Source organism: Notamacropus eugenii, chromosome 4 (genome assembly GCF_028372415.1).
Source record: "Notamacropus eugenii isolate mMacEug1 chromosome 4, mMacEug1.pri_v2, whole genome shotgun sequence".
NCBI lineage: Eukaryota > Metazoa > Chordata > Mammalia > Diprotodontia > Macropodidae > Notamacropus > Notamacropus eugenii.
The window spans coordinates 380029111-380054388 of record NC_092875.1 but is presented as its reverse complement, the minus strand read 5'-3'; the positions used below and the strand labels follow the sequence as shown (position 1 = coordinate 380054388).

Genomic DNA, 25278 nt, shown 5'->3' with positions numbered 1-25278 from the left:
GAAATAATTTGTATAGGAACTTTAAGATAAATCTGTTTTTATTGTAAACAAAAATGCAGGTAAACTTATAGACATGCTGACATCAAAATGCACAAGCACATCATTATATTTAGGCAAGGTTAGGATAACTTTTTCAAGAATTATAAGAATTCTCTCATTCCACAGTGGAATAATTGGAATATAAGGAAAAAGTGCATTTATATGATCTCAAATGGTAACTGAATATTAATTAAGCTCAATTTAAAGAATCATGAATTGAGCTCCAAAAGATCAGATTTGAAAGAATATTTGCTAGTGGACACCCCAGGCTAATAAAGGAAAAGAAAAATAAGCTGAGACATGGCCTATGCCTGACGATTACCTACAGGAAATATACTGAAATAATTAATTGAACCTCAGGTGGTATAGAATCAATTTTAAAGCCCTAAAATAAATTCCAGACTCAATAATTAAGCATCTAAATTAATGAGTAGATGATTAAATCTTATGACAAGAAGAAATGATAGAAAATCATGTAGTATGTAGCATATGTTCTATGATGTTTCAGAACTTTTGTATTAATAAATAATTCAACTCTGCATATTTGACTTTCTAGACATAGACTTCCCTAAAGGTACCTGTTCCAATTTTTGTTCTTTCACTGAATACATTTTTAAGGACCAATCCCTGATGGGAGAAAGTGTCCTTCTCTTGTATCTGTCTCCAAAGGAAAATATAAACCTGTTCCCATCATTTCATTAGTGGAAATAGGAGTCTCCATGCTACAGGCATTGGCACTAACACAATGATGAGCTGGTGTGCCGACATCAGTGAGCTCTTTATTGAATTACACACTCCTCTGAGCGAGCACAGTCTCTCAGGGTCCTAATGTTTTGTACTTTGCTGCCCTGACTCCTACCTCTCTGAAGCTGTATGGTTCCAGACCAAGTTGAAGATATAAAGTCCTGATGAGATTATGAAGAGTTTTTTAGCTATTTGGCATGCTGCTGTGGCTAGTCCATTTTGATAAGCGATAAGTGATGCACCCAGAGAACTGGGAAACAAAACCAGGTTATACAATTTGGCTCTTCAATGTCTGTTCCCTTGGAGTGATAGCTAAGCGGTAAGAACAAGGACCTTTCAATTGTATGTGTGGTGGAGAGGACTAAAACACTTTTTAGGAAACTGCATATTTTTTGACACAGGCTGATTTCCCTCTTGTGGTTCAGGAGAGTACTCATTTTCTTATATTACAGGACATCAGAACTACCTGGTGAATGTTCTTCCTATTAATCATAAGCAATCTGAATAAGAGGGCAGAAGAGCTTGGAAGTCACACAATCCTGATCTCAGGCAGTGAAGTCTGTAAAAGGGATTTAAAACAAAACAAAACAATTTCCTTTGAAACGAATACTTATTTTGCCTGGGCTGTTATCTGAGGACCTAACTATTGCCTAGGAGATTTGCCGTAACTTTATAGTTGGTGGCCTGGTAAAGATTATTCTAAATGTTTAACCAGTCACCAGCACATTCACCTCTAATCAAAGGTTATGCTTCTTATTGTCACTGGGCCAGAAGAGGTCTAACAATAAAGTAGCTGTATTTGGAAAGATAAATTTTTTTCCTAGAAAATATGCCAATCAGATGCCTCAGGTCTATCAGACCCACCTTTATGTTACATTAACAGTCTGTTTTCTATAAATATTTACTCATATCACATTTATTTTAAATGACTGTATATATTTTGCTTTGATAGGAATGATTACTGTTTTCTGAGAGAATGCATGCTAGAACTGTGAGTTCATTGGTCATGAGAACTTCTGAACAAGAGAAGGAACCCTCTCTTCCAATGCAGACCAGCCCCTGCTCTGCAAAAGTTAAGTCATTTGTCTAGGGTCACACAAACGTGTTACATACTCAGTATGTATCCAAGATAGTATTTAAACCTAAATATTCACAACTTTAGCACTAGCTCTCTCTCTCTATTGTATCCTGCTGTCTTTTTTAGATGCCTGATATCCCTTTGGAATCAAATAATCCCAATTTTGGTTACCTCAAAAGTGCTCACTTTATAAAGAGTGTATTTGTATGTTTATGTGCCCCCCAAAAAGAAAAGTAAAATTGGAACAAATGTAGCATGTTCTAGCTTAAGTATAGTTAGAACTAGCTGTGCAATATAGTAGAGGCAGTTAGGTGGTGTGAAGGATGGATCCCTGGACTTGGAGTTATAGTAAGAGCTGAGTTCAAATAGGGCCTCAGACTACTATTTGTGTGGCCCTGAACATGTCATTTAACCACTGTTTATTTCTGTTTAATCATCTGTATAACAAGAGTAATAATAACACCTGCCTCTCAGGGTTGTTGTGAGGATCATATGAGATACTATTTGCAAAGCTATTAGCATAATGCCTGGCACAGAATTGGCACTTAATAAATTCTTATTTATCTACCAGAAAGAAGCCTTGGATTTGGAACAAGGAGTTGCCTGGGTTTAAATCCTCTCTGTTAAACTTGTTTTAAGGGTGACCATGGCCAACTCACTTAACTTTTATGAGCCTTGATCTGTAAAAAGCAAGAGACGATATCAGATGTGCCTGTTGCTGGTGAGATGACCAATCTTTAAGGTTCTAAATCAATGTCAGCTATTGTTATCCAACTATATGACTGTAGTTAAACACACACACACACACACACGCACACCATAATACTTTTGAAGTTGAGAGTTATAATTAATACTAATCATGCAATTTATTTTTATATTTACCTTGAACTTATTAGAAACAAATGGAAAATGTCACTAATATTAAGTTCTTCTAAAATACATATTGCCATATATATTATGATATGTCTAAAGTTTTAAATAATAAATGATACTAGGAAGTATGATCACTTTCGATTCATGCAAATATTCAAAGTGCATGAATTTAAAATCCAATTTTAAACAAACCCAAGTTTTTTAGGCTATATATACCCTTTGTGTTGGCAGTGTTAGCAAGAATTACTGAGAAATTAACGTACAGATGGATTCTTCTTTCTTCCGGTTACAAGGACCTGAATTATATTAGCTCACACAAGCACAATACACATTTTATAAGTATAAACAATATTTTATCTATGTAATATACCATTAAAATTATTTACACTTTCACAATTGGTTATATTTTATTATTAAGGTATTGCAAGTCAAAAGAGTAAAAAAATGGTGATTGTTGCTTTTGGTTTTTGTTTCTTTGTTTTTAGGTAAGAACGTCCTCCAACAATTGAGACAAATTTAAAGTAAATAAAGATTACATTTAGTATTGTCCATTTTCCTTTATACTACTTCACTTCCACCACATTCCCCCCAGGTAAACAATTTTTCCATGTTTTCTAAATATTCAAAAACTCCCACTGCAGACATCTATATAAGGACCATCTTCTTATGTGGTTTCTTATTTTCCAAATTTGCTTTTCCTTTCTCTTTATTCTTTCTGTCATACCCACAACTCTTACTCTCCCATGTCTCAGATGTTAGCTTAGTTCACAGTAAGTAGAAGAATTATACTGTATCACTGTGATCTCATATACTTATACAAAGGAACAAATATACCCAAGCTCTTTGGGTATTGCAGTTGGTCTCCTCACTGGGAGTAGTTCTATTTTACATTTTAGAAAGAGCAATGAGGTTCATTTTGAAATTCTGGGTTGAAGTTTATAATTTAAATAAGCCACTACATGTAAGCTTTGATTTCTCTCTATACTATTTTGTAATTGTAGTATTGGGATTTCTAAACACAGAAAAGTCTTAACATTATACAGTCATCTATGTTTAAGATGAAAATGGAATGTAAATACTGGTGCATTTAGTAATTTGTACCCTTAACTAATTCATTTCAAGACTTCATTCTACTGAACCAAGCCTAACAAAAAGAATCTGAAGTAAAATACTTTTTACACTTTCTATTTTAGAAATACTCTCTGTCAAATTTCAAGTCTTTCTTCACTGTCTGACCAGGAAAGCCTGAGTACTATATTAGTGCACGGGATATGAAAGGAAAACAAACAAAAAATAGGGGCAAGACTTCAGGATGTTGAATGAATGTCCACGAAGAATTTACAGAATGTGATGGACAAGAATTAGACCTGACAAGAAGATCAGTTAGTCAATAACTATTTGTTATGTGCCTTCTATATGCCAGGCCCTGTGATAAATGCTAGGGATATAAAGAAAAGTTAAAAAAAAATGCCCCTGCTCAAAGTCTAATGGGGGAAACAGCTATATTTATGCAAGTTTGTTATACATGGGATAACTTAGAAATAATCAACAGAGGGAAAGTACCAGAGTAAGGAGACTGTGAAAAACTTTATGTAGAAGTTGGAATTTTAGTTGGGACTTGAAAGTATCCAAGAAAGCCAAGAGATAAAAGATGAGAATGAGAGCCATTCCAGGAATGTTAGATAGTAAGTGAAAATGCCAAGAGTCGGGAGATGGAGTGTCTTGTGAAAGAAACAGGGAAGAGCCCATGATCACTGGACAGTTGGGGTGGGGCCACAATCTACATGGATAAAGAGAGTACTCACAGCAATGAGATCATGAGTATATTCAATTCTATATTGAAGAAACCTGGAAGCATAGATGTTTGGATTATAATTCAAACTTTGGAGCTAGTTTATAATTTTGAACTAGTCCATTTAGCATGGTTTGTCTTGTTTTTTTTTTTTTTTGTTGTTGTTCTTGTTGTTGTTTTTCAGTATTGAGGGTACAAAAAGATTTATCTCTTGCTGGTCTCCAGAAGTTACTGTTTAGGCATTGTTAAGTTGTTTTTTTTTTTTTAATTTTTGTAATAAAGACAGCATGTAGTAGTAGATAGAATGTCAATTTAGAGTTATAAATGACAGTATTTAAATCTTGTCTCAGACTTACACTAATTTGTGTGACCAGGGGCAGGGCACTTAGCTTTTCATTATCAGGAGCAATGCTCCAAGGTTTTAAGGCTCTATTCTTCTGACTAGCTTCTGTGAATTCAATTTTTCAGATGAGAGTTTTCCATACTGACAAAAACGTATGTCATGTCACCCACGTTTCCTCAGGAATGTAAAGAGAAAGAGGGGATAGGAAGAGACAAAGGGAGAGAAGAAGGGGAAGAGGAAGAAAGGAAAGGAAGTGAAAGGAAAAGTTTATAAAATGGGAACATAAGTATCTATCGTAGATAGGCCAATTGGGCCGATACAAATATAAAGAAACATTTGAGAGTCATACATGTATGTTTGTACAAAACCCTTAGTTGCTTTTTTTTTCATTTGCGCAAATATGCTTTGCCCTTCTGACCAAGTAAAGTCAAGTTTTCAAAATTGCCTCACAAATGTTTTTAAGGGTTTGTTCTAAGTGAGCCTAGTCTTGCACTGACATCTCTCATAAACATACTTACCATTTCATTGATTGCTTCCTTCATACAAATGAGATGTACATTGATTTCAATGCAGAGGGGTTTTTTATTTGTTTATTTTTGTTGTTAATGGTAATCTTCCTAGCCTCACATTTCCATGCCTGTGTTTTAATGCATTTCTTTGGACTGGTATGGAAGTGATTTATTTGGTGATAATTTAGACACAAATTCACAATTAGCTACATTTTCAGGAGATCTCCATAGTGATACCACAGTTACTGCCCTTATTGGAATGGAAAGAACTCCAAAGAGTCTTGCCAGTTAATTATGTGCTTCAAATGAGTTGTTAGCTCAGGAATGATAGTCTATCTTTCAAATGGGATACTGATAAAATCCACAAAAATCAAATTCTGACTTCGTCAAGAATAGCAATGATGCTAAGTTTCAAATCTTAGACACCAAAGATTGTTACACTCAATGGGATCTTTTTTAATCTTCTTTTAGTTACCTTGAGAGCATAACAGCTAAAGATTCCCATACAAAGAATGGGATTCCAGCCACTACACAAATGGGTGTTTTAGAAGCACAAGCAGAAGTAGCAGTCAGTTACACTGTTATTATCTACTCACTACAAATCAGTTTGTAGCTGGGACTCTCACATTAATGTCAAGTTAAAAAGGTTTTGCCCTAGATGGTGCCCATTAGCAGCTGTTTTACTAGAGATTATCCTAGCCTTATTTTCTGTCCCTTTCCTTCTACAGCTGTTTGGCTTAAAGGTATTTGTATCCCAAGAGAGAAATTGTAAAACATTATGCCATTTATTATGAATGATTATATATGAACTTTCAGCTGATGAGAGTATTAAGCAAAGATATTAGCAGCCTATCACCATTCTAAAACCAGATGACTTTCTCAGAATGGAGAGTTATTCCAGGTTGCTTCATATCAAGAGAAATTAGAATTTAAGGAATATGTGGAAGCAAGAGAATTGTTCTGTGTCTGGAGTTTCTCTTTCCTTTTCCCTAAGTCCGGGTGCACAATAGTATATGAGATTTTGGTCAAATCAGATGTATGTGGGAATCAAATACTACAAGATACCCACAGGATGATGAAGGAAGGGATTGATGTCTTATACAGTGAAAAAATAACTTTATTTAGAGTGACTTGTCCCTGTGCTCAAAATCTGACTCTGTTACTACTTATGTAACTGGGTAAATCATTAATTAGCTTTGGACCTCCTTTTTTCCCTTTTTCTTTTGGAGAGGGAAAGGCAAGGTCACATAGCTATCAAGTGTCAAGGGTATGAGGCTGGATGTGAACTCAGGTCCTCTTGACTTCAGGGCTTGTGCTCTATTCACTGAACCACTTAGCTGACACTTTCTTTCCTTTAAAAAAATTAACTTTTTTTCAGTCAGTAAAAATTCACCTTTTCTCCATTCTACCTCTCTGCACCCTAATTAAGAAAGAAAGGAAAGATAAAAATCTTGTTACAAACATGTCACTAAACACTGGAAAAAAATTACAAAACAAATTTCTATTGGCCATATTTCCCCCAAAATGTCTCACTCTGCATTCTGAATCCTTCATCTTTCTGTCAGTACATAAGTAACAAGTTTTATCATAAATCTTCTGGAATTGTGTTTGGTTATTATATTAATAAGAGTTCCTAATTTTTTCAAGGTTATTTGTCTTTAAGATATTGTTGCCATTGTGTACATTGTTCTCCTGAATCTGCTCACTTCCCTTTGTGTCAGTTTAAATAAGTCTTCCTAGGTTTCTCTTAGACCATTCTTTTTATCATTTCCTATAGCATAATTATGTTCCATTAAATAAAATACTATGACTTGTTCATTCCTTCCCAATTTGAATTGGTTTCTACTTCTCTGCCACCACAAAATTAGCTGTAAATATATTTGTATATTCTGATTATTTTTTTTTGCATATTCTGTTTTGCTTAAAACTAAACTTTCCCTTAATCTACCATTGTTGTTCCTTCTCCCTTCTACTCAGTCCCTCCTATTTCCTTGTTAAGTTAAATGTATTTCTGTACACAATTATGTATATTCTCTTCTCCTTTGAGCAGTTCAGATGAGAGTAAAATAAAAATGTTATCTGTACTCCTCTCCATTCTCTCATTTTTGTACAGACTTGCATAATACAATTATGAGGTAATTTTCCCCAATATAATCTGTCACCTCATCCAATGTATTCTACTTCCTCCCTTTTCTTTTAAGATCATAAGATTATAATAGAGCCACCCCCAGACCTTCTGTCTAATTAAACTCTTTCTCTACAACTGCCAATAATGGTAGGCTTCAGAGGAGATACATGTATCATCTCCCTAAATTAGAATATAAACAGGTTTTGTTCCCCTTGTTTAGTCTCTTATGATTGTTTTTTTCATGTTTACACTTTTATGTTTCTCTTAACTCCTGTATTTGCACTTCAAAGTTTCTATGCAGCTCTTGTCTTTTCATCAAGAATGCTTAGAAGTTCTTTATGTCATTAAAGTTCAGTTTTGTAGATTTATAGGGCAACTAGGTGAGACAGTGGAGAGAGCACTGGACTTGGAATCAGAAAGACTCACCTTCATGGGTTCAAGTATGGCCTCAGACACTTACTAGCCGTGTAAAGCCTGGGCAAGTCACTTAACCCTATTTGTCTCAGTTTCCTCATCTGTAAAATGAGCTAAAGAAGGAAATGGCAAACCATTCCAGTATCTTGTCAGGAAAATCCAAAATGGGGTCACATGTGACTGAAACAACTGAACAATAGTAACATGAAACCGTGCATAGCATTTTATTCACTTTTGAAGAATAAGTTATTCTTGGTTATAAGGCTAGATCCTTTGCATTTTGGAATAATACATTCCAAGCTGTCCCCCTTCTTTAAACTGGTAGTTGCTAAATCATGTGATCTTGACTGTGGCTCTTTGGTACTTGTATTTTTTTCATTTTGATTTCCTGTGGCATTTTTTTAAACCTGAAAACTCTGAATGTTGGCTATAACGTACATAGGAATTTTCATTTGGGTTCTATTCAGAAGGTGATGGTTGGATTCTTTCTATTTCTGACATGGTTTGGGGTGCAAGAAGCCCTGACAATGCCAAGAAGACTTTGCGTGGAATAAATTCACACACTCAGAGTTTATCATAATGCTTCAGCATAGTGGAAGAAGTTCCAAGGGAACTTGAAAGCTAGTGAAGATGGTGCTAGAGCTTATATGGAAAAGCAATATGGGAAAAGAATGCCAAGGATGCTAATTAGGCAGTTTAGGGAGTTTAAGTGAATATACCAGAAGTCCAAGTGTCTTTGGGAGCAGATGCCTATAATGTAGGGATGGGAAAATATAAGGAGTCAGTAGAGATAACTTTGTTGATTCTAGACATTGAGAGAGAAAAGAAAGTATTTTGTTATTGTTGTGTTTGTCATTCAAGGCTGAAGAAGACTGTGCCATCAAAGAAATGATGCCATGACTTGAACTTGACTTTGTTTTGAGGGAGGGAGGGTTGTGCAGGTCACCAGCCTCACTTCTCCTCCAGAGCCATCTGAATCCAGTGACTAGAAATTCATCAGAATGACTGGAGCTGACCCAGGATGCAGTGGGAGGCCTTAGGCCATTTAAGCCAAGGTCATTGCAGGTACTCACTTAGGATGAGGAAACACCCATTCATTGAATAGGCCTGTTTATGAGATAGCCAGAGCATGGCCCCTTTAATGAGGTCAAGAAAAAGAAAGATATCATGCTGGGTGGGAACCAGCAACAGTTACTATTGATAATCACTCTAAAGCTAGGAGCTCTGCAGGGGCCCATTGGAGTCCCAGTTTCAGAATGCAATAGGCTTAAGATTTGAGGGGAGGGGAGGGGAGGGGAGGGCAGGGGAGGGGAGGGCAGGGGAGGGGAGGGCAGGGGAGAGAAGAGGAACTAGCAAACCCCAAGTCACTGGGCATCTTTTGGCCATTGAAATTATTGTTGTTACTGTTTAGCTGACAGAGGCATGATCCTTGGGGATCCAGTGCCAAAAACATAGTTCTTGGGTCAGTATCCCTGTGTCTGTTCTGATAACAGAGTCAAGCCTACAACAAGGAAAATTTCCTCACAGGGCATGGACATACTGAGAGATTGGAAGGCTTTGAGACACATGATCTTAGGGCTGGAGCCCATACACGAACAGCTCATCATTTCTACTTTCTCTTCTGATTCTAAAAGATCTAAACAATATTCATTTATGATTTCTTGAAATGTGATGTATAGTCTGTCTCTGTATCTGTATGTCTGTCTCTTCTCTCATTCTTAAAGTATTTCTTCATCAGTTTTCTAAGTCCATTTTTGCTATGATAGTACTTATTTTTTTTCTTCTTTTTTACATTGTTTTTTTTTGTCTCTGTTCTAATGTTTATTGTTGTCTCACTAAATCCTTAGCATTTATTTGGTCCTTTGTAATTTCTTGATTGGGTATTGTATCTTTTGTGCCAAGCTGTTAATTGCTTTTCTAATTCTGTTTCCTCTATTCCCAGAATTCTAGTTGAACTTGAGCCCAATTTTTCTGTGAGGCTTTGTGTGCAGTTATTTTGGAGTCATTCTCTTCCTCAGGATTTGTGTCCTGAGTACCCCTGTTAGCATAATAGCTTCTTATGAAGAGATTATTTTTTGTTGGCTCAGTCTTCCAACCTATTTCTAGATTTTAGATTTTATATTGGGAGCAAGTCCAGAATACTTCTGGAGGGAAAATTTGCTCTGTTCTTGAAGCTGCTTTCTGGTGCTAATGAGTGTTGTGTCATTGATTTCTCAGGGACAGATCAGTCTGGGCACCTGAAAGCTTTTAGCACTCCCAAAGGGGTCAGATCCTTGACAAAGTTTGACAGTTGGTCTGAGTTCTGCCAGTTCCTGACCTGGGTTTAGGTCTGAGCAACTCGGCTTGCTTGTTCCATTTAGAGTTTTAGTGGACTACTGTTGGACTCTACAGTTATCAGCCACTTGGAAAGATTTTGCAGCTTCAGAGTGAAGAATGTGCAAAGTCTCCTTCATACCTATATTTCTGTACAGGTTATCCCTTTTCTATCCCTGGGCTAGAAGCTGGACCTCCAAAACTGGAGTCAGTTGTGGATTGTTTTTGGAATTGCTTCTTCCCTATTATAAAGTTTAGGGCCTGTGACTACTTCTTATTCTGGAATGCCTCCCCTAAGTGTTGGTACCCTTCTCAGTTCACCCTAGATTTGTAACTTGGATGAGTAGTGAATGACAAAACTGCCAGATGGTGCCTATTTCTGTAACCTTCACGAAGTTAGAACTTTTTCCTGTACTGGTACATAACTTTTCCCTGTGCTATATGAGATCTGACCAGAACCTTTCTCTGCTATCCACAGATAACCTTGTATGTCTTCATATTTTAATATGGGTTGAGGAAAAAGGAAAAAAAAAACAAACTCAACTCACTGTGTTTGTTTTGTTTTGTTTTCCTGAATTTGACTATACATCAATTTGGAGACTTTGGGTAAAGCAGGCAGGGAAGGAATTCATTGCATTTCTTCTTACTTTTGCACAATCTTGTCTTTGCCTCTTGTTTCATCTCTATCTTTTAAAGAATTGGATGGACTCTGTTATCTCTAAGAATCTTTCCATTTCTGAATCTGTGACCTTAGGATCCTAAGACCTATAATCATAGCCTTATTCTATCACTTACTACTTGTGACTTCATGGTTAAATCATTTCACCTCAAGCCCTCAGTTTCCTTATCTGTGAAACAAGGAGGATGGATTAGATAACCTCTGATTTCTCTTCTGCCTCTAATAGTATGATTTAAAAATGTGAGAATATGACTTAAGTTGTTACTAAAACGTAAGGATGTGTAGTTCATTGAGAGTTAGTCTCAAAATCAGAATATGTTGTCAACTTCCACTTCTCAATTATCCTAGGTAAGCCACTAAATTCCTTTAGGGCTATAAATTGCATATTATCATAGATGTAGAGCTGGAAGATATCTCAGAGGCCATCTATCCAAACCTCCTTATATTACAGATGAGAAAATTGAAACCAATTAAGCTTAAGTGACTTTCTCAAGGTCATATAGCTATCAATAAATGTCAGGTTGGATAAATCAATATAACTTGTTGCTTCTCCATGAGTTGTTGATTTGCATTTGTAATGGGAATTTCCACATTGGGAAATTTTCTTCAACTGATGAATTAACAAGTGTCTACACACATTTATACACATATCACATAGCACATCAATACTATACCCACACTCACTCAGACATTTGTGTACTTATACTCGTAATGAGGTTTACCAATCCCATGAACTCTTACTATGTCCTCCCACTAACTCTGAAAATAGCTCCATTATCATTGTCATCATAAATCTCAATTAATTCCTTAAGCCTTTCCAAATATTTTGAATGACAAACAGACAGACAGATAGACAGATAGATACATAGACAGACATACAGATAGATAGATAGATAGGTAGATATACCTACACAATTTGTTATAACAATTAAAATGGCTCTGATAGATAGACAGACAGACAGATGATAGAGATAGTATTTTTTGAAAACATTCAGTATGCCAGGCACTGTGGTAAATGTTGGAGAAATACAAAAAAAATCAGGTAGGAATTGCAGTCCTTGCCTCTGAGAAAGTTATCTTCTAATGGAGGAAGACAAAACATAAAAGGGCAACGGAAAGGTGTGGGCAGGCCTCCATTCTTCAGATCTGTTTGAAGCTGATAGCTAGACAGTGACTTCACATCTTGGTGGAAGGCAAGATAAGACTAAATTCTCACCTGTTATATCCTAAGCTAGTTCCAGAAAGTTCTCATGTAGAGGAGATGGGTACAGTGCCCTGAGTGCATGTGACATGGTTTGGAGCTGGTAGCCGAGAAGTTAGTACTTTTAATGTCAAAGCACCAAAGTGCTGTTCATTTGTCTAGTCTGAGCTGCCTAAAAAAGTTATCTTATTGTAACATTGTTGAATTCCTGTGGTGATGGCCACCTAACCTGTGTATTTGATTAAATACTGAAATGTCTTGGAGTCAATAAGAATTTTTTTATACAAATGTGATTGCCTATTTTCCTTACGTTAGCAAGTGAATATATGAAGATCCTATTGATTGGTTGTTCATTTCTTTAATTTTATTCAGGCAGGGTCATAGAACCATATTTTTATAGGTGGAAATAACTTTTGACATCATCTAGTACAGCATTTTCCTCTTACAGAGGAAAAAAATCTGGTCAAGTAGCATTATTTTATTTGCCCAAGGTCGCATAGTTAATAAGGAGCACAAGTATAAACTGAACCCTGGTTGGTTGTTTCCAAGCCTATATCTCTTTCTACTGCACAAGGACTGTATGAAATAATTAAATTTACACACACACACACACACACACACACACACACACACGCACACACACATCCTGTCTGCTTTTAAAAGGTAGAATGTTTCTTGAATTGATTTTTAAAATTTTGACTTGAAATTCCTTTCTTCCTCCAATCAATTTGGAGGAATCATTTGTTAAGCACCCATTAAGTTCAAGGCAGGCACTGGTGATAACAGACAAAATGAAACAGTTTCTGTATTCCATGGGTTTATAAATGATTAATAGGGAAATATTCGTTTATATAATTAGGAGTAGGAGAAATATATGATAAGCAAAAGGTAATTTTGGGGGAGTGGGATAGCCTTGTGAGTGGAAGGGAGAAAGCATATGGAGAAATACTGTATCGGTAGAATCAACAATACTTGTTGGTGAGAGTGAGCAGCTGATGGTGACTGCATTTTCTAAAGCTCATGACTGCATAAGGATGCTCATTTTTTGTCAACAACAGAAATTAAAATGTTCCTTACATTGTAAAAAATGTATATACAAATACAATACGAGGAAAACATTTGGTCCCAGGTGCACTAATCTTTAGCATACTTGCTGTTAATGAACTGAATGATGAAAGAGAACATGTATATATTTGCTATGTCTAGAAATGACCAAATAGACTACAGCATGGCTAATTCAGCTTATCAATCATATTAACAGTTAATTCCATCTCAACATTTCATGAGTGATGTTCTGAAGGAATACTTAAAAATACTAAAAGTACCAAATTTTTCATGTATGATTCAAAATACTTATCTATCAAGATAACAGCTACCTTTATAGATAAATCAGGTTCGAGGAAAGAATGATGTATAATGGTGATGAGCATGTTAGAAAATAGGAGTCAAAACTGGGAGAAATGCAGAGTTAATTAAAGTGAAAGAAAATTCAGTGTCTACATATATATAATCAAACCTCCTGCTGCATATATATAAATGTATTCATGTATGTATGCAACACATATATACATTTATATGCATATGTACGTATGCAGTAGAACAATTGATTTTAAATTATAAATGATTAATTGTAAAGTAAAAGTTAATTTGGTATTAGCTAATGAATCTGATGGGAAGAAAAAAATATACTGGAAATTATGGCAGAAAGAAAAATAAAAGCAACCTTGAACCAAGAATATACTGCCGATACTGGGGGAGGGGGAAACCAACAAGCAGAGCATTAAGTTGAAGGAAAGAATAGATTGTAGAAAATAAATGGCAATTTCCCCATTATTTCCCCATTGTACACCTTTAGCAGAGTTTTCTGTCTATTTCTCATCTCCACAGCAAAAGAAAGATGGAGAGAACTTGGAAGACATTCAGAGGAGAGCTATAAAGATGATTATAAGTTTAGGACCATCATAGGAATTTTATGGAGAAGAGTAGAGGAGAAAAGCCTGAGAATGATTTAATAATTCCTCAACCTTATGGAAGACTCTTATGTAGGAAATAATAGGCCCATAATTTCTGAGAACAAAATAAGGGAATGTAGTTTAACTTAGAAAAGAAAGACTTAGGCTAAATATTACAAAAACATTTCAAGAAATCAGAATGTCACTTTAAAAATGCATTCATCCATTCAAAGAAATTTTATGGACACTGTTGTATATTTTACAATATATAAGAGCACTACAGGGAATACAAAACACATAATGCCCTGTTCTCAAAGCCTTGTCCTCAAAGGATTTGCAAACGATGTAATGATATTATATGATTCCACCAGGCAGCTTCAGGAGTGGTACCTCTAATGATTGTACCTCAAAGGAGGAGAAAGGTCATTTTTATAAAGGGTATAAATAATCTGTTGGGAACTCAGGAATATAACTACAGATCTCATGCTCAATGGTAACATTCCTATGTATTGGTCACATAACACAAAGTGACCATCCAGTCTGTGAAAATGTAATCTGGGTTCATTCTGTCTTGACCTAGGACACGCCACACCATATCCTAGATTTATTTGGAAGCTAGTCAGTTTTGCCAAAATGACACACGTATTTAAGTGAGTCTTAAACATTTATCCTTGGAGTATAAAGAGAATCAATATCCTTTGTGAATGAAGAAGACTAGATAAACAGATACCTTTGAATGCAACAATGAGCAACCAAATGAGACACCCACAGAGGAGGTAACTTGCTCTGTGATGATTAATGGATTCATCAGGATCCAGTTATTAGCTATTTCTATCTACATTTGCCTCTACTTCCCTTTGGGTGAGGGACCTCACTTGACCCAACTGAGTCGATTGTGAACTAACATTTATAAGTGAAAGTAACAGGTAACTATGTTGGCAAATGTTTAATAACTGGGTGGGAAATGTTCTCAGGGATGTGCTTTTAAACTTAATCTGCATTATTGACATTTTGTTAATCACTTTCTTAAATGGATAACCAACAAAACAATAAATCATGCTCAGATCTGTAACATTTGCTAATTTCTAAGGTGTTCACAGTGATAATTTAACAATAAATTCTAGAGCCAATTAGAACTGACACCATAATACTTATGTCTGGAGTTGATGTTCGCCTGCCCACCATGTATATCCCCCTGTCCCCTGAGTAATGAGAGAAGCAGTGTAACTCCTTCAGGGTTTGTCAGGCAGCAAATGATAGATGCAGAGATCTCAGAATCATAAGTACAGAATGCCAATGGAATGGAAGGGATCTTAGAGATTATTAAAGGCAACCTTCTCATGTTACAGCTGAAGAAACTGAGGCTTAGGGAGATCAAGTGATTTGTCCAGCATCCCACAGCTAATAAGTGTTTGAGCAGAATGATTTGAACCTAGGATGAATCTCTTAACCGTGTTTGCCTCAGTACTTCATCTGTAAAATAAGCTTTAGAACAAAGCAGCAGTTCCTTTTTCTTTACTGTCAAATCATTATCATTACCAAAAATCCCCAAACAGGGTCAAGAAGAGTCAGTCATGACTGAAAAAAGACTGATCAACAGCTTCCTTACTCCAAGTCTAACACTCTACCCATGATGGGCTCTTCAACCAAATATCCCAACTCACAGCCTATTCTTTTTCCATTTCACCATACTGCCCTTGTTTGCAGGTTAGATTGAAAGAATAAACTAACAGTAGAGAACTAAAGGGATAGGTTTGATAAGAATTGGATTTGAAAAATTTGAAAAAGCAAGAATTTACAGGATTATGGTCCTACAGGTTCAGAAGAGGTAAAAGTCAAAGGTAATTCTGAGTTTCCAAATTTGGGCAATTGAAAGAATGTTGAGATCATTATACATATTATAAAAAATAGGCTCATAAACTTAGCTCCTCAGAGCTTAACACAAATATGAAGTCAAGAGAATGTTAGATCATATTCAGCAAGACTTAGAAGAATTATTTCATGGAAAAACTCAACCCTTAATTATGTCAAAATATTATCTTATTTGTATGCTTCCATTTTTAAAATTTTTAAATAAATGTCCTAATATTAAAATATATTAAGGGAATACTGAATCACCACATATATTTATGTATGATACCATTAGATTTCCATCAAAAAATGCAAATTCATTTTGACCAACTGAGGTTTAGAAATAGAATGAGTAACAATAACAAAAGCTGTCACAGACACTGCATGCAGCCCTCGTTGTTTTTAACAAGCTGGAAAAAGCTCTTCATGGTCTATCAAAAACCAGCTATTTGGATGGCTTTGTTTTTGTTTTTTTTTAGTATTTGTGAGGTTATACTATATTTAGAGTGAATAATCATCTCAAATTCTGATCACCACATCTACACAGGGAATTTTCTTTATTATAAAATTTGAAATAAGAAGTTTTTCAAATATGAAATTGTATTGCTTGAATGTATTTTTTTTAATGATCATTTCATAGCACAAAGTCTCAGCTACAGGAGACTTATATGTAGAGACAGCTTTTTAGACAGATGAGTATCATCAGAAAATGGCACTCAGAATTTTAACAGCACATACAAAGAAAGCCCAGAAGGCTTTAGGTTCATTTTGTCATACCTTCAAATTAAATGAAATCCTTTTTCTTTTATCACTGAGTCTGTATAATGCAATGAGCTCCTTTTATATTCCAAGTATTAAATCTTAAGATTTGTTTTAATAGGAGAGTTTACTTCTGTCATGTTAAATTTCCTCTGATGAGTGTGATACTCTCTTTTGCTATTTATTACACTCTTGGGAACTATGGTTTCAATCATTACTCTTGTTTCTGCAATCATTTTGCATTAACCTTCGAGGCATCTTGATAGAAAGCATAATGAAAAATACTGGATTACTTGTAAATTAAGTTGAGGGACAGCACTGAAATAGATGCAACATGATTTAACAATATACTCCACTATTTTGGATAAAAATGAAGCTTTCTTTAAGCATAAGTGAACATCTAAATTAAAATAAAAAATAAGGATAAATATTTACTTTCAAAAAGATTTTTTGATGCCACATGTGATAATATGTGTGCCATAACATATTACTGCCAGCTAAGTAAAATAAATAAGAATGACTTCCCTTGGCACTGAATAACCCTACTGCTTAATCCTGTACTATGCAGATCTATGCCTTTTGGACCATTTTCTCTGGTCCATGATCCTCTTGTATGAAGCCCAAGCACTCTTCCCCAGCTTTTTGCTGCCTTTGAGCTTCTACTTTGCATAACTTCTGCTTGGCCAGAATTTTTTTGTTTTTTCTTCCTCATAATAATGCCCTGATTTAGCCTATGTTCTTATTCATTGTGATTTTTCCCCTGGTACTTGAACTCACTGCTACTATATCTATCAGATAGTCTTTTTCTTTACCCCATGGACATCAATTAATTTCTGGATGTTTTGAACTATGGTCCTGTGTGTTAATAACATTGCTTCTGGTCCTCTGACATTTTTAATGGGCTGGTACCTATTCCCCTTTTACCATGGAGCTAATCTTAGACATTAGGGCAAATGCTTTCCTCCAACCCTTCCTTTGTACCCAGTCAGAGATAAGTAGAACAAGAATCATTGCTTTGCTAGTGGATTACACTATAATTCTTTTATTCTTTACTTAGAATAATTGAATAGTGTCCTTCCTTAATTCATTTAAAATGTGACATACTCATTAAGATTTTACATAAATGTTATATTTGGGGAAAGTAACTTCTCACATAAAGTAAAGATATACCTTTATGCCATTATAATAATTCATAGAATTCTATATAATCACAGACTTCTAGAAGTAAAAGGTAACTTTCAGATTATCTAACCCTGCTCCTATTTTAAACATGATGCAAAAAAATTATCTAATATTTTCTCTCTATAATTTGAGATGATTTAGTTGCATTAATGTTTCTTCCATGCATATATAGGTCAACAGTTAATTGCTGTTATCAAAAGAAATCATTACCACATGAAATAAGAACCATTGTTTCAGTAGCTGTTGTGTGAAATAATTGAACTCTGAACTTAAATGTGAAGTGACATGTAACTATTTATAATATTTTCAACTGACAGTGTATTTCTTCTTCTGTTTATTTTTGAAGATTGGGAAATATGAATAAAATAATGATTAACTGTTGGAAGCCAACTGGATACCCTACCTACTAGAAAACCATCAAAAGGCAATCCAGAAGTATATTGCAGCTTTCCCATCAGCCACATTGTGACCTGTCAGCAATTGGATCACTATGACAATATACCGAGTTATACTATTATTTCTGCTCTGGGTGTGCCTGCCAAATTTCTCCTCTACAGAGATGGTGTTTAGAAGGACTTCTGAGCCCCAAACGAAAGTTGTAAAAACACGTACAGCAGGGAGAGATGGAAAAGTGCTGCACCGTCAAAAACGTGGTTGGATGTGGAATCAATTTTTCTTACTTGAAGAATATACAGGATCTGATTACCAATATGTAGGAAAGGTAAGTGTAAACTTAAATAAGCAATTTTCCTATCCTTTGCTTATGCATTTGTCTAAAGAATATTTCTACATTTATTCAAGCTGTGGTTATTGTTAAAGATTTATTGTTTTTCTCTAAATTACCTTAAATCATATTTATTTTCATGATAATTACAGATAAATACATTTTGTCAATAAAAAATGCAGAATCATTTTAGTGTCAGTATTTTGAACAGCATCAGCGACATTGTAACAGTGCTTAGCGGTTCGCCACTCGTACACTACATGTTTAGCAAATGCTTGAAGAATTAATGCATCACCTAATATGGTATGAGATGCAGCTAGGTAATGCAGTAGACAGAGCACTGGGCATGGCAGTAAAGAAGACCTGAGTTTAAATTCAACCTCATCTACATGTTAGCTGTGTGACCCTGGACAAGTCACTTAACCCTGTTTGCTTCATTTTTCTCATCTATAAAATGATTTGGAGGAGGAAATGTCAACTCATTCCAGTATCTCTGCCAAGAAAACCCCAAATGGAGTCAGAGTCAAAAACAACTAAAATACCTAAACAGCAATATGGTATGGCATGAGTGGGTGTTTTGAGGAATTTAAAAGCACTTTGAAAAGTTAACTAATTTGCAAAAAGCTAAAATGTCCTTTATAGCTAGATTTTGTATACAAGCTTTCTATATAAAATTATCAATATTATCTCCAGAGTGTGGATTGAGGAAAGACCTCAAAAATTTACAGACTGGTTTATTCTCATACCCTCATTTAATATTTATTGAAAACTTATTCTCTATATATCAACATGTGATAATACATTGCATAATGGGCCATGGCCTTGGTTTCATGGAGCTTATAACGAATTTAGTTGGATGACATAAGGACAGAAAAAGATATAAGACAAAGAAGTATATGATATTTCACATGCATAGTGTAAACAAAATCCTTGAATGATTCATAGAAGGGAGAGATGATTTCTTTTTGAATTGACCATGAAAAACTTTATGAAGGGGTTAACACATGCTCCTGAAGGAAGTAGTATAGTGTTCATAAAGCCAGAGAATGTTAGAAGTTATGTGTTACTCGCCAATGACATGAACAAAGACTTGGAGGTGAGATAGCTAATGCATCATTTGGCAAAAATCGAATAGTTTGGTGGAAAGTCGAAATTAGTTTTTTTTTTTTTTTCTGAAGTGTTATCTTTTTTTTTTTTATTTAACTTTTAACATTTATTTTCACAAAATTTGGGGTTGCAAATTTTCTCCCCTTTTATCCCCTCCCCCCCCAAACCCAAGCATTCTTATTGCCCCTGTGACCAATCTACTCTCTCTTCTATCCTCCCTATCTGCCCTTGTCTCCGTGTTCTCTTTTGTCCTGTAGGGCCAGATAGCTTTCTTGACCCCTTAACCTGTATTTCTTATTTCCCAGTGGTAAGAACATTACATTTGGTCCTAACACTGAGTTCCAACTTGTTTAGCTCCCTCCCTCTCCACCCCTTCCCCTTGGAAGACAAGCAATTCAATATAGGCCAAATTTGTGTAGTTTTGCAAATGATTTTCATACTAGTTGTGTTGTATAGGACTAACTATATTTCCCTCCATCCTATCCTGTCCCCAATTACTTCTATTCTCTTATGATCCTTTCCCTCCCCATGAGTGTTGACCTCGGATTGCATTCTCCTCCCCATGCCCTCCCCTCCATCCTCCCCGCCACCCTGCTTGTGCCCCTGATCCCCACTCTCCTGTATTATGAGATAGGTTTTCCTATCAAAATGAGTGTGCATTTTATTCTTTCCTTTAGTGGAATGTGATGAGATAGACCTCATGTTTTTCTCTTGCCTCCCCTCTTTATCTCTCCACTAATAAGTCTTTTGCTTGCCTCTTTTATGAGAGATAATTTGCCCCATTCAGCTTCTCCCTTTCTCCTCCCAATATTTCTCTCTCACTGCTTGATTTCATTTTTTTTTAAGATATGATCCCATCCTCTTCAATTCACTCTGTGCACTCTGTCTCTATGTATGTGTGCGTGTGTGCATGTGTGTACTCCCACCCAGTACCCAGATACTGAAATGTTTCAAGAATTACAAATATTGTCTTTCCATGTAGGAATGTAAACAGTTCAACTTCAGTACGTCCCTTATGACTTCTCTTTGCTGTTCACCTTTTCATGGTTCTCTTCATTCTTGTGTTAGAAAGTCAGATTTTCTTTCCAGCTCTGGTCTTTTCATCAAGAAAATTTGAAAATCCTCTATTTCATTGAAAGACCATTTTTTCTCCTGAAGTATTATACTCAGTTTTGCTGGGTAGGTGATTCTTGGTTTTAGTCCTAGTTCCTTTGACTTCTGGAATATCCTATTCCATTCCCTTTTTCCCTTAATGTAGAGGGTGCTAGATCTTGTGTTATCCTGATTGTATTTCCACAATACTTGAATTGTTTCTTTCTAGCTGCTTGCAATATTTTCTCTTTCACCTGGGAATTCTGGAATTTGGCCACAATGTTCCTAGGAGTTTCTCTTTTTGGATCTCTTTCATGCAGTGTTCTGTGGATTCCTTGAATATTTATTTTGCCCTCTGGTTCTAGAATCTCAGGGCAGTTTTCCTTGATAATTTCATGGAAGATGATGTCTAGGCTCTTCTTTTGATCATGGTTTTCAGGTAGTCCCAGAATTTTTACATTGTCTCTCCTGATTCTATTTTCCAGGTCAGTTTTTTTTCCAATAAGATATTTCACATTATCTTCCATTTTTCGAATCTTCTCGCTATGTTCTGTGATATCTGTCTTTCTCATAAAGTCCTTAGCGTCCATCTGTGCCATTCCAGTTTTGAAAGATCTATTTTCTTCAGTGAGCTTTTGAATCTCCTTTTCCATTTGGCTAATTCTGTTTTTGAAAGCATTCTTCTCCTCATTGGCCTTTTGAACCTCTTTTGCCAATTGAGTTAGGCTAGTTTTCAAGGTGTTAATTTCTTCAACATTTTTTTGGTTCTCCTTTAGCAGGGAGCTGATCTGCTTTTCATGCTTCTCTTTCATCCCTCTCATTTCTCTTCCCAGTTTTTCCTCCACCTCTCTAACTTGATTTTCAAAATTCTTTTTGAGCTCTTCCATGGCCTGAGCCCATTGGGTGGGCTGGGACACAGAATCCTTGATTTCTGTGTCTTTGCCTGATGGTAAACATTGTTCTTCCTCGTCAGAAAGGAAAGGAGGAAGTGTCTTTTCTCCGAGAAAGTACCCTTCAATAGTTTTATTTCTTTTCCCTTTTCTGGGCATTCTCCCCAGCCAGTGGCTTGACCTCTGAATATTCTCCTCACACCCACCTCGCCTCCTGGTCCTCCCAGCCAGCGTTTGGGGACTGAGATTCAAATGCTGCTTCCTGCCTTACGGCTTTTGGCAGGGGCAGGGCTGCTATTCAGTGTGAGAATTAAGTTCATGTGGTCAGGTTGGGGCAGGGCTGCCTCTCAGGCACAGTTCCCTCAGGGGGTTTATGCACAGACCTTCCACAATGGATCCAGGCTCCTGCCCGCTTGGAGAGCCCCTGTCTGCAGCTGCCTCTCAGCTTCTATCTCCCCGGGGGGGCCCGAGCCATGGGGGCACCCCACTCCCCTCTCGATCTGCCAAAGAGACTCTCTCACCGACTCTCGTCACCTATGGGTGGGGGGGCTTGTGCCGCCGCTGGAGATCCCGTCTCTGAAGCCTGCTCAGATCTGTACCTCTCGGAGCCGCGGCTGCCACAGGTCTGGGCTGGGCTTCGCGTCTGCAGCGCGAAGGACCTTTTGCGAGAGGTTTGCAGGTCTCTCCGAACAGAAATCTCCCTCGCTCCAATATTCCGTGGCCTCTGGGTGCAGAATTCACCATGAGTTGGTCCCCTCTAGCCGTTCTGTGGGTTGTGGGTTCGGAGCTATGTGTATGTGCGTCTTTCTACTCCACCATCTTGGCTCCGCCCTAGTTTTTTTTTTTTCAATGAGGGTTCAAAGGAGTTACATGATCAAAATGGCATTTTAGAATTGTCCTTGCTGTGGTCAGGATAGAAAAGACAGAAGTGAGTCTGTGTTCTGAATATTTGATAATATGGATCTGTGTTATGGCAATAGCAATGAGAATGGGAAAGGAAGGTCTGGATGTGAGAAACACAAAAGAGTAAGAATTCATATGATTTTAAATATCAATAATTTATTATTTTTTTCTTACGTCATCCAAGTTTTGTACCATTACTTCCTTTGCTCCACTGTCAAAGAATCATCCCTTAAAACAGAGAATAAAGAATGGAAAAGCCATCTAATTTTATAAAACTAACCAACATCCCACAAATGTGATGCTATGTGAAGTAATAAAATTTCATGATGAAAACCAGGTGCTTTCCTTCTGTGATCGAGAACATTACTGATGACATCTTCAGAAAGATCCAGAGGGTGTTTTGGGGAGCAGGAGAAGTGGGGGAAGATGTGCTCATATTTAGGCAAATTGAAATTTAAAAGAAAAGAATACAGATAGAAATGACTGGTATACATTTAGTAATATGATATTCAATCCTGGGATGGACATCCAGGCTGTAAATCTAAAAATTTGTGCTTTCCACATATAGAGTATATTGAGATCACATAAATTATGAAGGAGAAAATACAAACTCTTGAGGAAAGATTGCACTTGGGAAAATTCAGGATGAAAAAGAGTCCTTACAGACATTGAAGAAGTAGTTATGAAAAATTATGTAGAACCAGAGAGTCAGAGTGTCACATAAGCAAAAGGAGAAGAGAATTTCCAATTCTATATTAAAGTCAAGGATGAGAAGGAGTTTAAAAATTTATATATACTAAAAGTGGTCAGAGAATCGGTGAGGAAGAAGTAGAGAAAGCTAATGTAGATGACCTTTAAAGAAGTTTAGAAGTCAAAGGAAGGAATATATATATATATATATATATATATATATATATATATATATATATATATATATATATGTACATATATATATATATATATATATATATATACACATATATATATATGTAATGGAAATTGGAGATGGAAATATGGTTAAGGGAATTTAAATTTTGGCCTATAAGATATTTGTGTACTGAAAAGGAGTTGATGGAGAGGGAAAATTTGAAGATAAAAGGAACAGAGGATGACATAACTAGGGAACTAGGGAATTAATTATATCAAGAAATACAGTTAGAAGGATTTGCCTGGAAAAGAAGGGAAGACATCATCCTATTAGGAGTGTGATGGGATTGGGAATTTAAGGCACTGTGTTAGGGTCAGTTCTAGGTCTGAGCAGTGCTCCTGGAAAATCTCATTGATGAAATACATAAACTACTGAACAAAGTATGAATGAATGTTAACCTATTTACTCTATCTATTGTATGCTTTAGAAGGTGTCCACTTCTTTTTGTGTTGTGAAACCCTTAGGTAGTCTAGTAAATCTCATGGACCCCTTCCAAAAATAATATTTTAAAAGCACAAAATAAAATGCTTACAATTACAGAGGAAATTAATTATATTTAAAAGTTATCAACATTAAAAATAAAAATAAAGTTCAAGAACCCCAGGTTCTGAACCCCTGATTAGATATTAACAACAACTTCAAGAAGCATTTAGGTGTCACAGTAGATAAACCACTGGCCTTGAAGTTAGGAAGACCTGAATTCAGATGTGATCTCTGACTCTTATTACTATCCTTGGTACTATGGTCAAGTCTCTTAACCCTAATTGCCTCCAAAATACAACAACAAACAAAAAATCTAGTTCACTTAATTTTTTCTTCTTCTTTATATGGTTTATGAACAATGTATTGGGGAAATTTTTTATCCAGAATCCAGAAGACTCTTACTTTCCCTATGAAAACAGTCCAAAAACCGACCATGAATTGTCAGACTCCTTTCTCAATTCCCTTTTTCTCTTAACTTTTCAACTAATCAGAGTTCCTAAAAATTCTGAAGGACAGATTTGGAAATAGAAGTAAGAGAAAACTCCTTGCTTTTCCAACAATTAATACCATTAAGCCCTCCAGAAGTTCATTAGAGGGCATTACACATGCCAAAGATAGAAGTTTTCTTACCCAGAAGGGTGAAGTGGAGAAAACATTGTTGAAGGTCTATGTGAAAACTTCAATCTGGATACTGACTTGAAAGACTATAGGAGGCCCCGTTTCCAGTTCACTTTTAAGTGTGTGTGTGTGTGTGTGCGCAGTTTTTCTCATTCCCTTAATGCAATGACTGCTACTGGTCATTCTTTATATCACCACAACTTAGCATAGTGCCAAGCACAGTTAGTACACAAGTGATTTTGGCCTGAATGACTTCTTAATGTGGATGCTCATTTACCATTTAAACAGTCTAGAAGTTTTTCTGCCAAATGTTGGAATTGAAATGAATAGGGACAGCTGATTATTTTCTTATTTTAAATCTTCTAGAATTGACAGAAATTATTCTCATTAGAGTTGCTACAGTGTACAGTCACAAATTAGGACTTTAGTAAAGATTTAGACTACCATGAGGAATAAGATATGGCCTCACAATAAATCAATAAAAGATTTTCCAGTCATGTGAGCTGGTTATGATTAGAGTATATATAGTTACATTGAATCCAATAAACTTATTTAATAACTCTCTTGAAATGCTGAGTAGCCCAGAAATACAGAAGGCATTTGGTAGGACTAACAGAAGAGTATCGATGTGGCCCAGAGAAAAATCAAAGTAGGATAGGGGACTTCTATGCTGCTA

The 25278-nt window shown here is 36.0% G+C and overlaps 1 protein-coding gene across 3 annotated transcripts in view; it reads left to right on the top strand.

The window, feature by feature from the left end:
* CDH10 (cadherin 10) overlaps positions 1-25278 on the top strand; it is a 287434-nt gene that overhangs the window by 67664 nt on the left and 194492 nt on the right. For 2 of the 3 annotated variants that reach the window (XM_072605474.1, XM_072605472.1), the window contains exon 2: positions 18204-18578. In XM_072605474.1, the coding sequence (XP_072461575.1) occupies positions 18348-18578 (231 nt within the window). In that variant the 5' untranslated portion in view covers positions 18204-18347. Of the gene's footprint in view, positions 1-1240; positions 2583-3219; positions 3327-18203; positions 18579-25278 lie in introns of those variants that run through there. The other variant, XM_072605473.1, reaches the window with a different exon arrangement.